The sequence below is a fragment of the Lichenostomus cassidix genome, chromosome 1 (genome assembly GCF_008360975.1).
Source record: "Lichenostomus cassidix isolate B80296 chromosome 1, HeHo_3.0, whole genome shotgun sequence".
Classification (NCBI taxonomy): Eukaryota; Metazoa; Chordata; class Aves; order Passeriformes; family Meliphagidae; genus Lichenostomus; species Lichenostomus cassidix.
In genome coordinates this window covers 84762916-84778751 of record NC_139479.1, presented here as the reverse complement: position 1 = coordinate 84778751, position 15836 = coordinate 84762916, and the positions used below count along the sequence as shown (strand labels likewise).

The 15836-nt window shown below is 44.8% G+C and overlaps 1 protein-coding gene across 2 annotated transcripts; it reads right to left on the bottom strand.

Annotated features, from left to right (window-relative positions):
- Positions 1-1768: 1768 nt before the first annotated feature.
- On the bottom strand, positions 1769-14319 carry CLNS1A (chloride nucleotide-sensitive channel 1A). Of its 2 annotated transcripts, none has more exons than XM_085066565.1 (7): positions 14138-14319; positions 11388-11524; positions 9084-9188; positions 8253-8363; positions 7637-7810; positions 5131-5215; positions 1769-2569 (listed from the first exon to the last, which is right to left on the bottom strand). In XM_085066565.1, exons 1-6 carry the CDS (start codon positions 14284-14286, stop codon positions 5148-5150), a joined length of 744 nt encoding a protein of 247 aa, XP_084922691.1. In that variant the 5' UTR covers positions 14287-14319; the 3' UTR covers positions 1769-2569; positions 5131-5147. The 2 variants fall into 2 exon arrangements, with proteins under 2 accessions (XP_084922691.1, XP_084922701.1); XM_085066575.1 differs by having other exon boundaries at positions 5139-5215.
- Positions 14320-15836: the final 1517 nt, after the last annotated feature.

Below are 15836 nucleotides of genomic sequence, written 5' to 3'. Positions count from 1 at the left end.
GATTTGATGTCTCCTCTGAGCCCATGGAGTCCACAGGATAAAAGTCTCAAAAATAAACCTCAAAGAGCATAAAAACAGACAAGGAAAAGACAAAGCAGAGATAGAAACCTAGAGGGCAGCCATGATTTGTTAGATTAGAGGCCCTACTTCCACATCATTTTTGATGGCCTGCAAAAGCAAAGCCCGTAAAGCGAAGAGGTTAGATCAGATCTGACTTCTCCATGTCTACCTTGTTTATTTTGGCATAACATGTAGTTTAAAATAAATTGGTACAAATCTGGGTGATTAACAAGTAGTTATTGTATTTATGGGCATTAGAATATAAAATTAAAAATCACTAAAAATTAGACAAGCCTTAAATTGACTAAATTAATGCAAAACAAAAGAAAAAAACCCAACAGAAGTAGCAAAAATAATGAGAAATAAACCTAAGCTAGGAACTGAAGAATTCAACTGGTTTTGGTAGAGCAGGCAAAAAGAAGAATTTTACATTTGAAGTAACGAATGCTTATGAAGTCCAGAACACTTACACATAGCCTAAATACAAAGTCTTATTGAAAATAAAACTTGTCAATCCACACAAGACACTTCTCCAATGCTACCCCCAGGGTTCATCCATGTTTGTTCCCACCTCACCTCAATTAATCTTGCTCCACTGATTTGACTGGAAGCATCACAAGATGCTCCTGGAGCTCCACATCAGTACAACACAAATTCTCCCCCTGGAGCTTGGCAGTGCTGGGATGTAGTGAGAGAGCCGAGAGGAGCTGTAAACAGTGCAGCTGCCCTGCAGTTAACTCTGCCCGTCTGCCAGGGTGTGTAACAGGCTGCAGTTTAACATGGGAAACAACAGAAACACCACATTCCAACTCAGATTTACACACACAGAAAATCCCACCAGTCTGTTTTAACAGTGAATGACTCAGAATTCAATGAACTTTGGTGCTGGTGAGAGTTTTTTACCTGTCCCAAAATCTCACCATGCCAAGATTCTTCAAATGCCAATGCAAAAATCAACACATCACTCCCTATCCTCCTTTGCTACTCTGTATCCCTAACAAAAACAGGCACACACTCACATGGACACGTTTGTATGTATATAAAGGGGCTGGTAAAGGCATTCTTGTAAAATGTCCTATTGCATAACATGCTGAATACCCCATTTATTCAGCTACGGCAATGGTTCACAACACTATTGGGACAGCACTAATTTGACTGGCATTCCTAATGAATATGCAACAAAGAGTGGTTATAATTACCACATACCTTGGAGCCAAATCACATCCTAATGTGTAAGCAGAGTGCAGGACCAGTAAAGAAAACTGTTAATATACCAACATAGCAGTACTTCGCCCTCCCCGCCCCAAAAAAAAAAAAAAAAAAAAAATCACAGGTCAACTTCAAAGTGAAAGAAAATGGGGGAAGTTTGGTCCAGACTTTCATTTCAATACCGGGGGAAGAGAAGAACGACCTGAATTTGCTGTCATTTCCCAATAGCAAAATCACCACCCCAAAGAGAGATGAAACAGGGAAAAGCTCCAGCAGGACCAAGATCATGGCAATCTAAAGCTGAGTTCCTAAGTTTGGGATGTGTCCACTAATTCTATCACAGGCACACTCTGAAAATGCTCTGCCCTTTTATCCTCACATCCAGGTAAATGACGAAAATGGCTTCACTGAAGATTTTTTTTGTTACACAAAAGAGTTCTGAAACTCAAGGGCTCAAGCTGCTTGCTGAAGTAAAGGAGGCAGAGCTGCAACACAGAGCTGGTTGTGAGATACAAAAATCTTAGTTTATTTAACAATGTTAACATTTAATACAAAGACACAAAACAGTTCTCTTTGTCCGGACCTTACAGACTTTATTCCATCTCCTCTACCACCCAAGTTCAGCTCTCAGAGAAATGAAAAGGATAGCACTGAAATGATAAAGCCAGTTACTTGAGGGGCTTTTAATTTAGCTTTTCTTTTAATCCTTGGCCAACCCTATTTGCTTTTAGTCCCAACATTTCTATTTCCATTCTACACCACAGAGTCAAAGACAGGTAAAAAAATATGGAAAATTCCAGGGCATTCTAAAATTTTGTTCTACTTACAGTTTTATTTCTGAAGTCCTAGAATTCCTACAAAGGCTTCTTTAAAAGGCCAGAGAGGTTGCTCAGAGAGACTGTGGTTGCCCCATCCCTGGAAGTGTTCACAGCCAGGTTGGGATGGGATCCTGAGCAACATGATCTACTGAATGGCATCCCTGCCCATGGCAGGTGGGGTTGGAATCAGACGATCTTTAAGGTCTGTTCCAACCCAAATCGTTCCATGATTCTATGAAATGACCTCTGATTAAGCCCCATTCAACTGTTAGATGCAAGAGGTTTTATTGGTTTTGTTTATTTCATCTTTTTTTAAATAACCCCATAGTGGTCACAAATGTCAAACCCTGTTTTAAACATCTCTACAAGCAATTATAGACCTAGATGTCTAAACTTAGGTCATTAAAAAAAAGGTTAACTCCCGATAGTCACTGCAATGCCTTCGGTTTTACAGCTTATTCTGGAAGTGCCACAAGAGGAATCTGAAAGACACAAGACACCCAAGTTTACATAATTGGCATTAAAATAAAAGGTTATTAACCTTCACAGTAGCTATCTGTTGCTTGCAGTCAGAAGAAAGCACTTTACTACAAGCCCACAAACTTTCAGAAGGGTTGAGTATCTTTGCTTTTGGCAGCAGCTCTAACTCAGGTCTGCTAAGGCCAGCTTGTGCTTACAGCAGGCACCAGGGTGCCTGGGCAGACCCCACTGCACCCACACTGACACACCAGTTGCTTCAGAACAATTGCTGCAGCCTCGTGATGCCACAGACAAAACACCACTTATTGCAGGAACAGTGCAAATGTCCCACACAACTGCCAGCAAGTCTTCCAGGAGCTTCAGCAGAAGACTGTCACATCTCATTTGGGTGACATGTAACACAAGCATCACACAAGGACATTGTTCTGGAGGCAGGGCAGCACACTGCTCTCTAAGGGATTGCCAACAAGATGTTCCTCTGGATCATTTTGCAGTTCAGGAAGTTAAAAGGGCCAGGCTCCTCCATAGAGTACCCACAAGATCACAGCATGCTCCCCCTCCACCCCCACTTACAGAGTGTAGAGCTAAGCCACCTTCAGCAGGGTGATTAGCACAGACCTCCAAGAGCTGTCCTTGTCACTTTCTACCTTCAGTCCCCTATTGCTGCCATAGATCCTAGATTCCTGAACTCCTTAAATTACATCCACACACTCGGGCTGGTGGTTACTCTAAAAAGGGTCATCCCCAACTGCTACCTGGAGTGATGTCATTGCAGCACCTGACACTGCATGTGCAGGTCACTTGATCTGCTCTGACAGGGATCAGCTCCTCAGCTCTGATCTGCACAAGCAGAAGCACAGAGGAAATCCTCTCCAGCCACCTCTCACAGCATTCATGTCCCACAGCCACATGCCATATCATGGAAGGCACAGAGTAAGTAGCAGGAAGAATTCCACTGACCAAAACTATTCTTTACTGGGTGTGTTTTATGCTTTGCTAGAAGTACAGTCTACAACACTTTCACCAGCACTTTCAGGCTTCTTAGAGATCTGCTATCTGCTACTAACTCTCCTTAATCCAGCTCAGGTTTAACCAGGATAATAAACAGAGCAGTCAAATCTGAATTTTTCAACATCATGCTTTTTTTTTTTTTGAATACACCATTGACCAGAGTAATTTTGGAGATGGAGTTATCAGAGCCTAAATTTCCATTCACTCACTAGGAGGCACTTGATCTACAGCTAAAGGCTTTTCTTTAATTTGTGTGTCCTTCACCAAACTGGAGGACCATCCATCCAATGGCAAGACAACCAGATTTAGATTTATTTTTTTAAGAACTCTTGTCTGTTCTGCGAAGTCCTTTCCAGAATAGAAATGTGGCTGCAGAAAAGCTTGAGCTCTTACCCTGGACAGTAAATACCAATTCAGGAGTTGTGGCAGTAGCAGAGGTCAGTAAGACAACACATGGCTACTCTGAGACTTTCAGAACTGCAGCAGCAAAGAAAAAAAAGCAACAGGGGAGGAACACAGCTGTGTATCACCCCTCCACAACAGCCCTCCTAGAGGACTGCAGCCCCTTTCCTAGTGACACTGTAATACCTATTCAACTATTTCCCACTTTTTTCAGTGTGTCACACTCCTTTCTGTGTCCCTTTCCTCCTTCCACCGCTGACCTTTTGGCTGTCTGCTCCACAGATGCCCTCTCCAGCATTTCAAGTGGGATAATTGGAGATTCATTTTGAGGTAAGAGCTGTTCAGTCTGAGACAGGCAGAAGAGCTGGGACAACACAGCACCACTTGAGCAGCACATACAGACTGTGCACTAGCAAGCACTGCTGAAGCTAAGGTAGGATCACAACCCCACTGTGCCTGTGAATCTCCATAGATAGTCCCAGAAAAAGCTGTTCTTCCTCTCCCACCCAGCACCCGTGAGGAAACACTGGCACACCTTGTAATGCTACTAAGAGGAGAAAAGCAGCACAGGTGATGGAAGACAGGGAACACACTTGGCACAACCACCTGAGCAGGGTGCTGTCTCTAAGTTGTGAACTACTGACAGCAATCCCATCTGGATTGCTCAGTAACTTCACCAGGAACTGTTTCTGCTCTGCCTACAGTGAGGGAAGAGATGGATTTGTAATGCTGTGAAGTGTCCTGCCCCCTTGAACAGCCTGGGGAATTCTGCACACTAAGGGCAAAATCACAGACTCTAAGGACATTAACTTCCCAGGGATGGCTCCAGCGTTCACATACCAGCATCTAAAAGCCTTTGAGATAAGACAATTCTTAAATCAACTAAAAAGCTGACCTGTCTTCCAGACAGGCACATCCATACAGGTTGCCTCTGCAGGGTAATGGTTTATGCCAATAGGCATTTTGGCATAGATCATTAAACATCTTTCTATATTTTTGATAACTACAGCTCCCTTTTCCTTCCTCGGTATCACCATCATCCTGATATTGTGAGACACTTCCTGTAGGATCACATACATTACACAAATTACAGAGAGGGAAGGTTCTGCAAGACTGAAAAGCACTGATGTGAGAAGTCAGAAGAACTTACAGCAGCACCTGTCCCCCTCAGTGATCGACTTCGGCGTCTTCAAACTGCCCAGCAACTACTGGAGCTATGTCCACCTCCATCCCATCTGAAAAAAACAGGCAGTGCTCCGTGAACAAGCAGACGAGGGATGACATTTTCAGGGAAAGAGAGCAGATGCCCTCTGCTGACAAGAGGTGGCCAGGACAGAAAACCCCTTCACTGAACTTCTGAAAGCAGCCTGAGGAAACACTGATGTGTTCCCAAGCTTCTGGGCTTGCTCCAGCTCTGTCGGTTTGTCACTTAAAGTTGTCACTGCTTCCTACAACCTCATCTCACCCTGTCTTAGTAAAAGACTTAAACACTGGATTTTAACTATTTCATGTTTTAAATGAAGTTTTGGTGTAACAAATAGCATGATTCCTTTGAGTAACTTTAATCACAGTCTCTCTGGCAGAAAAGAGGCTGGATCTCGTTTGGAAATAATCATCAAGCTGAAAAAGAAGAAGGACTGCTCGATGCTACAATGTCAAAAAATAATGTAACTCTGAAACTGAGCAACTCTGGGGACATTTATAATTGCAGCAAACCAAGCAGCAGCATTACAGCAAATAACATTAGGTAAGTAAGCAAAACTGATGAAGATGACTCTGAGACACGTGACATACTTGCTGTCAATTTCTATTCTTTTCCAGAATTTTGGCATTCAGAAACCTGACTAAATTTTCAAACAAAGGGCAATGCTAAAACAGGAGCATAACCTATGGTTATTTTCACATTACATACATTTACTCAAAATTGCAGAACAAAGAGAACCTTAAAACAACTGACAAAACAAGTATGATTAAAATCCCCTCACTATGGATGAGAACTAATTACTTCTTATTTTGTAGAAATCCACAAATGCTGCATCATTTTCCATTTTTCAAAAACATCAGGGCATATAAAAAAATACGGCAATTTATATATTAAAGAAGCAATGCTACTAAACTACTTCCCTGTTCTTCTCCTACATAATATATTGCTCTAGTGAAAACAGCCTACAGGAAAGACAGAATCTGAGAAATCAGGTGGTTTTCCCCCAACAAAAAAGAAGTTTTACTCCTTAAACACACATTTGAACAATCAATAGAATTAAGAGACAGCATCCTTCAGAAAAATAGATATTTTTTAATAAATCTGTTACAGTGTGTTTGAGTGATTCAGAATTCACCCTGAACTCGGTTAAGAGAATTGTTAACTTATAATTTAGGGTATTAGGAAAAAAAAAACCAAAACCAAAACCAAAACCCCAACAAAAACTACAACTCATTTGGAGTAGAAATTGCTTCCTAATCCCAGTGCAGACTGGAAAGTTTAATTTTTTTTTAATCCTAAATCAACTTCACTTTACCATTTTTCCAGGAAATCATACTAGGAAGAATCAAGGGTTTTAAACACTGAAGTGCTCTCTCTAAATAGAGCAGCCCTCAATCCACAGCAGGCAAAATGCTGCCCACAGGGCCACGGGCCTGTGGATGATCCCTCACCTTTTGCACTAAGGTATCACACACAGCATCACACTTGCTCAGTCCTGGTTTAGCCAAAGTGGAGAACCACCCCTTTCATGTCACACAACCATAGAATGGTTTGGGTTGGAAGGAACCTTGCAGCCATGGGCAGGGACATCTCCCACTAGACCAGGTTTTTCAAAGCCCCATCCAGCCTTGAACACTTCCAGGGATGGGGCAGGCACAGCTTCTCTGGGCAACCTGTGCCAGTGCCTCACCACCCCCACGGTAAAAAATTTCTCCTTTTATCATCTGAATCTCCCCTCCTTTGGTTTGAAGCCATTCCCCCTTGTCCTATAGCAACCAGCCTTTCAAAAAAGCCTGTCCCCATCTTTAATTACTGAAAGACCTCAGTAAGGTCTCCCCAGGCCTTTTCTTTTCCAGGCTGAAGCACCCCAACTCTCTCAGCCTGTTTCCATAGCAGAGGTGCCCCACACCCCTGATCATCCTCATGACCTCCTCTGGACTTGCTCCAGTAGGTCCATATCCTTCTTATGCTGAGGACCCCAGAGCTGGCTGCAGCACTCCAGGTGGGGTCTCACCAGAGTGGAGCAGAGGGATAGAATCCCTTCCCTTGTCCTGCTGGCCACTCTGCTGTGGATGCAGCCTGGGACAAGGATGGTTTTCTGGACTGCAAGTGCATGTTGCTGGGCCATGTCCAACTTTTCATCCACAAGCATCCCCAAGTCCTTTTCAGCAGGGCAATCAATCCATTCACCCCCACCCTGTACAGATACCAGTGGTTGTCCCAACCCAGATGCAGCACCTTGCACTTGGCCTTGTTGAACCTCATGATGTTCCCATGGACCCACTCCTCAAGTTTGTCCATACCCCTCTGGATGGCATCCCATCCTTCAGGAATGTGAACTGCACCCCTCAGCTTGGTGTTGTCTGCAAACTTGCTAAGGGTGCACTCAATCCCACTGGCTGTGTCGCTGATGAAGACATATATTCTTCAGCAAAACAAAAGCATGTCTTACCTTCAAACTCCCTTATCGTGTCCTCTGTTCTCACTCCAGCCATGTTGTACTGGGTGCTGACAGACTGGGCTAACATGCCTTCTAACCTCTCCAGCGTGGCCTGACCTTCTGCCGTTAAATGTGACAATCCCTCTTCGTATGTGTAAAAGCTCGGGATGTCACCTTGCTCTAGCTCTGCAAAAACAAGTTGATGTTTATCAGACCTAAGTTTAGGAGCCAGCAACATGCAGGGGTGGAGGAACAGGAGAGCAGTTAGGCAAATTATGCTCAGATTAACTGACTGAGATTAAAAAACTGCTTACATCAAGTACAGAATTCATACAGTGATGTGAACTGACCACACTGCAGCATAGGCACTGAACCTGGGCCAGCACAGCCACTGGGAACAGGAAAGGCTGCTGTTCTTGTCTGTGGGCTTTGGAGAGCCCGAACAATGCTTTTGCTGAATTCCTGTGATTTGGGACAGCTAAACTACAGGTTTTCTGCAGACTTATGAATTTCTACACTGTGCCTGTGGCAAAAAGGATGTTTAGGCAAGATAAATAATAAACAATTATGACAGATACCAGGTATCCAAGTGCTGGCAGGTATTTCAAAAGAAGCAACTGTTACCAACCACGAGCCTCAACATCGTACTCGTCCCCTTCGTAATCGTTGTCAGAGTCCTCATCATCCGGGTCTGGGTGCAGGGCCTGGCACTCACACATGGCTGAAAACATGGCTTCCACTGCAGGAACACAAGAGAACACAAAACTCCACCAACACCCCAAAACAACAGCAAAGGAACCCCCCACCGAGTGATCAAAGAGATTCAGAATACTCCTTTGGTAGAAAAAAACATCATTCAACAACGCAGCAGCCAAGCAAGAAACAAATCAGGTTTCAGAGATCCAGCCTGGTGCTCTAGCCTCTTAACAGCACTCTTCCATTACTTCATCGATGATGATAAAGGGCTGCCTCTGGACAATTCTGTCTGTGGTTACCTACTGCAGGAATCCTTGCAGCATCTCATCCATCAGATTCCTAAAACTTGAATCCAACTGTAAGCTCCACACTGGACAGGATATGACTGCTTTCCAGTGGTAGTGTCAGGGCATTAGCATGTTCCTAAATGAAACTGTCACTGACTCAAACATCACTGAATTTGTAATTAAAAAGACATGTCTCATACATATTCTCTGAAATGTATTTAAGGGAGATTATCCATGTGTATTTATACTCAACTGTTTCTGTTTCAAAGCATTGGAATTTTACTTGAGAAGCGGCAGCTTGAAATAGTCTATCTTCAAGCCAAATAAAAACAATTTGCTTTATTCTTTTTAACACACAGGAAACAAGTCATTGGACAAGGACACTGAAGGAACGTGGTATTTACATCTCTGTACCCAAGTGTCTTCCACATATAACCAGGACTTTAAAGCAAAACACAATTCCCATCCTCACTTACAGGCTGACTTGTCGCTAGGCACGAATCTGAATTCCGCGATCGGCTCAACGTCATCGTCGCTGTCGTTCTCCTCCTCTTCAGTCATGGGAGTCTCTTTCGTCTCCTCTGTAGGAAATTGAAGGATTTAGAAGAAATATGTTTATTTAAGGGGAAAAAAAATCCCATTTGTTTATTGTTTCAGGAACACACACATAATAAAATCAGAAACAAACTGAGAGAGGCACAAAAGCCCATGAGAGTCCAAGACCCACATGGATATAAGAGTTACGGATATTACATCCCATATGGATGTTGTGCTCAACAACACTTGCAGCACAGGAAAACGTCTCTATAACTGAAGGACTGAAGATTTCTGAACTGGTCACACAATGTATTCATGTATTTCAGGAAAATTGATTATTAAAAACAACTGTGCTCCAAACTCCCCAATTCAATTGTTACCATTTACTTGCAAAACACTATATAGGTATTTTCCTAAATCACATTAGTTTTATGGATCCTTAACATTACTGTCACAAAATCAGCTAGCTTCCAGTGTAGCCCCTCACAGGGACTGACATTTAGAGAGGATCTCTGCTCCATTTACAACATGCCTAGTCAGCAAGCAAGATGTCACAAGTCAAAAGTGCATGCAGAGGCAGTGACAACTGTGGTGCTTCCTGACTTCACACCACATACATGAATAAATAAACATCAGTGTGGTGTTTTACTTCCTGTGAATAAAAACCCCACAAAAATGGCTGCAGGCCATCACTTGGGGGCTGGGGACACTGCACTGACAGCCTAAAAAGTGCATAATTATTTTCTACAGAAGAGGCTGTTCCACTGAGAGTGGTTTTTAATCATATACAAAACTGGCAGCACCAAGAATACGAAGACACCAAGAAGCTGCCAGGCAGCTGCTCCAAAAATGAAGTGTGCAACGAAGCTACCCAGTCCTTTTCCAACTGACACCCACAGGCACAGCTTGTTACTACTGAGTCCAGCTCTTTGTTTTCAATGCAGTCAACCCCTGAGTGCCTTTTGCTAAAAAAGGGGTGAGGACAAGGCACAAACACACAGAGAGCACATGCAAAACTTTCAGAGGAAGAACAAAATGTACCCTGCGCAGAATGAAGACTCCTGCAGCCAACTAAGTGGAAAGGTTTAACACTATTCAGCAGTTAAAATTGCAGGCCAGGGCTAGACTTTGAGAAGTAAAACCTACTTGCTGTGGAAGATTTATATTTTATATAAAAAATATACACACAAAAACTCAGTCTATTAAGGATTTCTAGATAAGGGCTTTCACAGGATATCAGTATTTTCAAATGCCATAATCAGAATTAATTAAAAGCTAGAAACAGTGTCTTTCTTCAGATGAGGCTCAGTTTATTTCAAAATAATCACAGTTAAAGGAAAACAAGGAAGAAGAACCAAGAGATGCATGCAAATGTCCTCTTATTATTTGTAATGACAGCCTGTCAGAAAACAATGGTAACATGAAAGAAAGAAAGAATGAAGAGCATTAACATCTTAAAAGCATCTCCACCTCCTCAGAGTCTTGTCATTACTTTCTGGATACATTAAAAAAAATTAAATGCCAGATTTTAACCCTTAGCTATGACCAGTAGGCATGAAGGGGGAAAGGAGACCTGCTCAAGACCTAACACTCATTACTCTTCAATTGAGATGGCAGTTTATGACACACTTGAAATACTAACAGGTCTGCCAGAAGAAAAATATTTTTATATATGTATATAAAAATATACAATCTTCATACAAACAATGAAACAGAAAGTTTGCTTTCTCTATATCAAAGCAAGAATGGTCAAAAAGGTGGGTTTTCCAAACTATCTACAAAGATCCATTAAAGCCTGGTAACATGACCTATTGCCTTTTTCTGTTTGTTTTTACCAAGCTGTGGGAGAAAATGAATGAAAAGTTTCCAGGCTGTGAAACAGCGGGAATTCTTCAAGCCTGGAGAGGGCAGCAACATTAACATAAATTCAATAAAGAAAAAACCCTACTCGAGATGGAATCACAGGGAGACTGGCAGAGGAGCTAAATTGTATAAAACAGTGTAAGAGGGCAGAGAACTGATTCTCAGCAGCTTAGTGTACACAGCCACAAGCTGAGAGCAGAAATGTAGCAAAGTGACTCCAAACAAATGCAAAGCTGTGCTTCTAAAATAACCATCCTTCAGGAAAATAAGAAAATACAAGTAATTACTTAAATTACTTAAAACCAACATTTACTCCTTCTGAAGAGGAAATCCTGTCACTCAGGGCTGTGTGGGAGCAGCAAGCAGCACTCCAGGCATACCTTCAAACTTGGCATTCACCATGACGTACAAGTGCTCCCTTGGGTAAGCGCTCAGGTCCCTGGAGACAGCATGTAAACTAATGGTGGGATAATCCAAGGAAAATCCAACTCCAGAGTTTTCCAGCCAAGACAGACGACTAACAAGGGCAGAAAAAAAGAAGAGACAAGTTAGAAACTAACAGAGGAATCCACAGCAACTGACTTGAGCCTGCAGAAAAGCAAACCAACCCCAAAAAAGTGAGTAATTGTAGACGAGGCACTTAGCCCACTCTCCAGGCATACATGGTCCTGGACGTGCCCAAACAGGACTTTGCAATGGCATTAACTGATGACAGAGGTAAAAGACACCTTTGCTTAAAGAATGTGAAGCTAAGAACCCCAAACACATCACAGTTTTATCACATTTGCACTAAATGCTGAATTTCCCTCCCTACCTCTTTAATTTTCTCCTCCTTGTAGATATCTATTATTCCAAAGATAACTACAGAGGTTCCAGAGTGTGATTTATCACTTGAACTATTAAATGTGGTTTTCCAAGACAAAGAAAACACTGAAAGGCAAGTCAGTATCGTCATTTCTAAAGGATTATAGATCTGATGTGGGTATACCCTGTACGTAGAAAAACAGCCAGTTCTGTGATCAGCAGAGCCAGGTTATGGGTATTCCTGACCCACAACTCACATGCTATAACCTCTACTTCCCCCCATCTTCACTCTCATCCCTAACCACAGCAAAAGACAGCACAGGCTGTCACCACCAGACTGCTGCCTCCTTCATACCAGAACAACTGACATCCTTCTAGCCACTGAGAAATCCATCTCAAACTAGATTTGGGTGCCTGTGATCAATGATGTCACTCAGTGAACAGAAATACTGAAGGCCAGAAAGCAAGATCTCCACCATGTGTAAAACTCAGCATTCACAAGTTTTTGTGGTGAGACAAAACAATGGAAAGGTCACAGAACACTCCCAGCCTCGGAAAATCTGGCTGAGAGCAAGAGCTAGTGCAGTGGGAGCAAGGAATTTCCTTCTTAGCCTCGACTGACCATCCATTCTCCCACAGCACTCCTGAAAACACTGGTGTTTTCTGTTTGTTCCCAGCAAGTGACCCTGGTGAAAGCTCTGTGATGCACTTGAAACACGTGGAGAGGAAGCTGGCAGCCCTGTAGGTGCCTCACACAAAAGTCTACTGAAAGAAACTTACAAGGAAACTCAACATTACATGTCCTCAGAGCAGACAGACCACAAAGTCCTGGCAGCTGTAACCAAACTAAAATAAAACAGTAAACAAAACTTCAGAGAGATTCCTCTCCAATACAGTATCACTAATAAGCTCAGGTGGGGCAAAAGCTCCTTCAACAACACTGGCCATTTTATAAATGTTTCCCAGTCTAAGGTTTTTAAAAGACAATTCACTCTTAAGTGCACATTTTAAATTATATTTTTGTTCCAACAATGCTCTTCAACTGCAGAACACACTATGAGTACTTCTCCATGGTTAAAGAAAATTACATTGTTTTAATTATCAAGCTGTCTCCCTGAGCTACACCATGCAGGGAGGACTGAAAGGAGACTATAAAGAGCTCAGATAACATCTTCCAGAATAACCAGACTGATTTCTGCCTAGTAAGAACATACAGTCTCCACGTGGTTAATGCAACATGAAAGACTTCACAGAGCCACAGTAGTTATTAACAGCAGAAACCAAACAGCCTCGTCTACGCCCTTGTCAAAAGAGGAGAGCTGCATTAGTTTTAATTGTAGAATGGTTTGGATTGAAAAAGACAGAAAGGTCATCTAGTTCCAATCCCCAGCCTTGGGCAGGGACACCTTCCACTACACCAGGATGCTCAGAGTCCCATCCAACCTGGCACTGAACACTTTTCATGGATAGGGCACACACAGCTTCTCTGGGCAACCTGTGCCAGTGTCTCACCCCCTCACAGTAAAGAATTTCTTCCTAATATCTAATCTAATGCTCTTTTTTCAGTTTGAAGCCATTCTCCCTTGTCCTATCACTACAGTTCCTGTCAAAGAACCCCTCTCCGGCTTCCCTGCATGCCCCTTCTGACACTGGGAGTCTGCCATGAGGTCTCCACACAACCTTCTCCTGGGTGGAGAGAAGCTCTCCCTGAGAGCCCCAACTTTCACACCCCATCTTCACAGCAGAGGTGCTCCAGTTCCCTCATCAACTTTGTGGTGTCTGCTGGACTTGTTCCAAGAGTTCCAGCTCCTTCTTATGCTGGGGACTCCAGAGCTGGATGCAACACTCAAGGTGGGGTCTCAAAAAGGAGAGGAGCAGAATCCCCTCCCTCGCCCAGCTGTCCACGCTGCTTTTGCTGTGGCCCAGGATACAATTGGGCTTTCTGGGCTGCAAGTGCACATTATTCCCAATAAACTTGCAGGGTTTCTGGGCTGCAAGTGCCCATTTCTCCATCATGCTGAGTTTTACAGAGCGGTTTGAGTGGGAAGGAACCTTACAGCTCTCTCGTTCCAAGCCCCTGCCGTGCGCAGGGACACGTCCCACTGGACCAAGCTGCTCCGAGCCCTATCCAGCCTGGCCCTCAATGCCCCAGCCAGCCATCCCTGGCCGTGCTGCTCCTTCCCGCCTGGTTTAGAACGAGCAGGAGCAGCGGGACGCTCCGCAGAGCCTCACAGCCCCTGAGGATCCCCCTCACCCGAACCCCCTCCCGGGCCCCTCGGGGCCAGCCCGGCCAGCCCGGCGGCTCCGGCGCCGCGTGTCCCCGCACCTCTCGGCGATGTAGAGGGTGCCGGCGCCCAGGCTGCGCCCCGCCAGCAGCGCCTCCGTGTCGGGCTGCTGGTGGCGGACGCCGTCGGCGGGCGGCGGGAAGCGCTTGAGGAAGCTCATGGCGCCGCCGCCGCCTCCCTGCTCCACCATCGCGGCCGCCGGAAGCGGAACGCGCGCTCTGTGACGCGATTCCGCCCCGGGAGGCGGTGTCACCGCGGCGGCGCTGAGCGGCGGGGCAGGAGCGGGGCGGGAGCGGGGCGGGAGCGGGGCGGAGCGGGGCGGGAGCGGGGCGGGAGCGGGGCGGAGCGGGGCGGGAGCGTTCCGCCGGGAGAGGAGAGAAGGCTGCCTCGGCTGGGAAGGGAGCTGAGGGCAGCGCTGAGGGGGATCAGTGAGCGCCGGAGCGCCTCTGCGCTGGGCACAGCCTGAGAGCTGCTCTCAGAAGAGAACGCTCCGGGGAAACCTTACAGCCCCTTCCAGGACCTGAAGGGGGATGCAAGAGAGCTGGAGAGGGACTTTGGACAGGGACATGACGGGATAGGCCAAGGGGAAAAGGCTTCAAACTGGCAGAGGGCAGCGTGAGAGTAGATATTGGGAAGGAATTCTTCCCTGTGAGGGTGCTGAGGCGCTGGCAGAGGCTGCCAAGAGAAGTGTGGCTGCCCCATCCCTGGAGGTGTTCAGGGCCAGGCTGGATGGGGCTTTGAACAGCCTGGTCTAGTGGAAGGTGTCCCTGCCCATGGAACGAGATGGTTGGAACGGGACTGTAATGTCCTTTCCAACCCAAACTGTTCTGATTCTGTAATTGACAGTAACAAGTCCAGTCACAGAATCATTGAATATCCTGAGTTGACCATCAAGTTCATCTCCCAGCCCTGCACAGGACACCCCAAAAATCACACTATATGCCTAAGAGTGGTGTCCAAATGCTTCTTGAACTCTCTCATATCTATTTGAGCCTGTAAGTCTCTACTGGACAGCTGACAGAAGGAAAGACAAACACAGCAGCTTCTCAACATTACTGGATGCTGGAAAGGGAATTTTAGGTGGGTGACCAGCACCCAATGTCTCATAAATACATGCAGAAAAGAAAATCACAAGTACCTGAACTGCATACAGGGTATCCAGTTGATTTCCCTCAGGAGTGATGAAGCTGCGGTCAGAAGCCCAACACTGTTGCAGTACCTGATGAGCTGGGGATGTCAGGACAGCACATTGCAGTGATGGGAAGGCTGCCACCCCCTCACAAGCACTGGCCCTGCTTCTTTCCCCAGATTTACACCATTTCTCTTGCCAATGCAGTGAGAGATTACTGACACATCAATGAAGTAAATCTCTGTCAGGGCATGCTCCTGATAACACCATCAGTGAGACAGCATCACTGCAAACATCCCTGATCCCTGACTTTTAAAGATGACAAATGTTCCTGTCATAGCAACATACCAAGAGCCCATGCAAGTTGTTAGCTTGTCAATGACATTAACCTTCCCTTTTATCAGTTTAAATTTACTTTTTGGGAATCATTTACCTACCTGTGTGCAAACGCAAGTTCTTACCAACATGAGCCAATTATTAACAGGATTAGGTCTCCATCTTTCCCTTCCCTGGACTTTCCTAACTACAGTCTTAGATAGCAAAGAGCAGAACATAATGTGGTTCTCCTAGGCTGAGCTATTGACAGTGCTTTGGAAAGCTGCTCAACCATG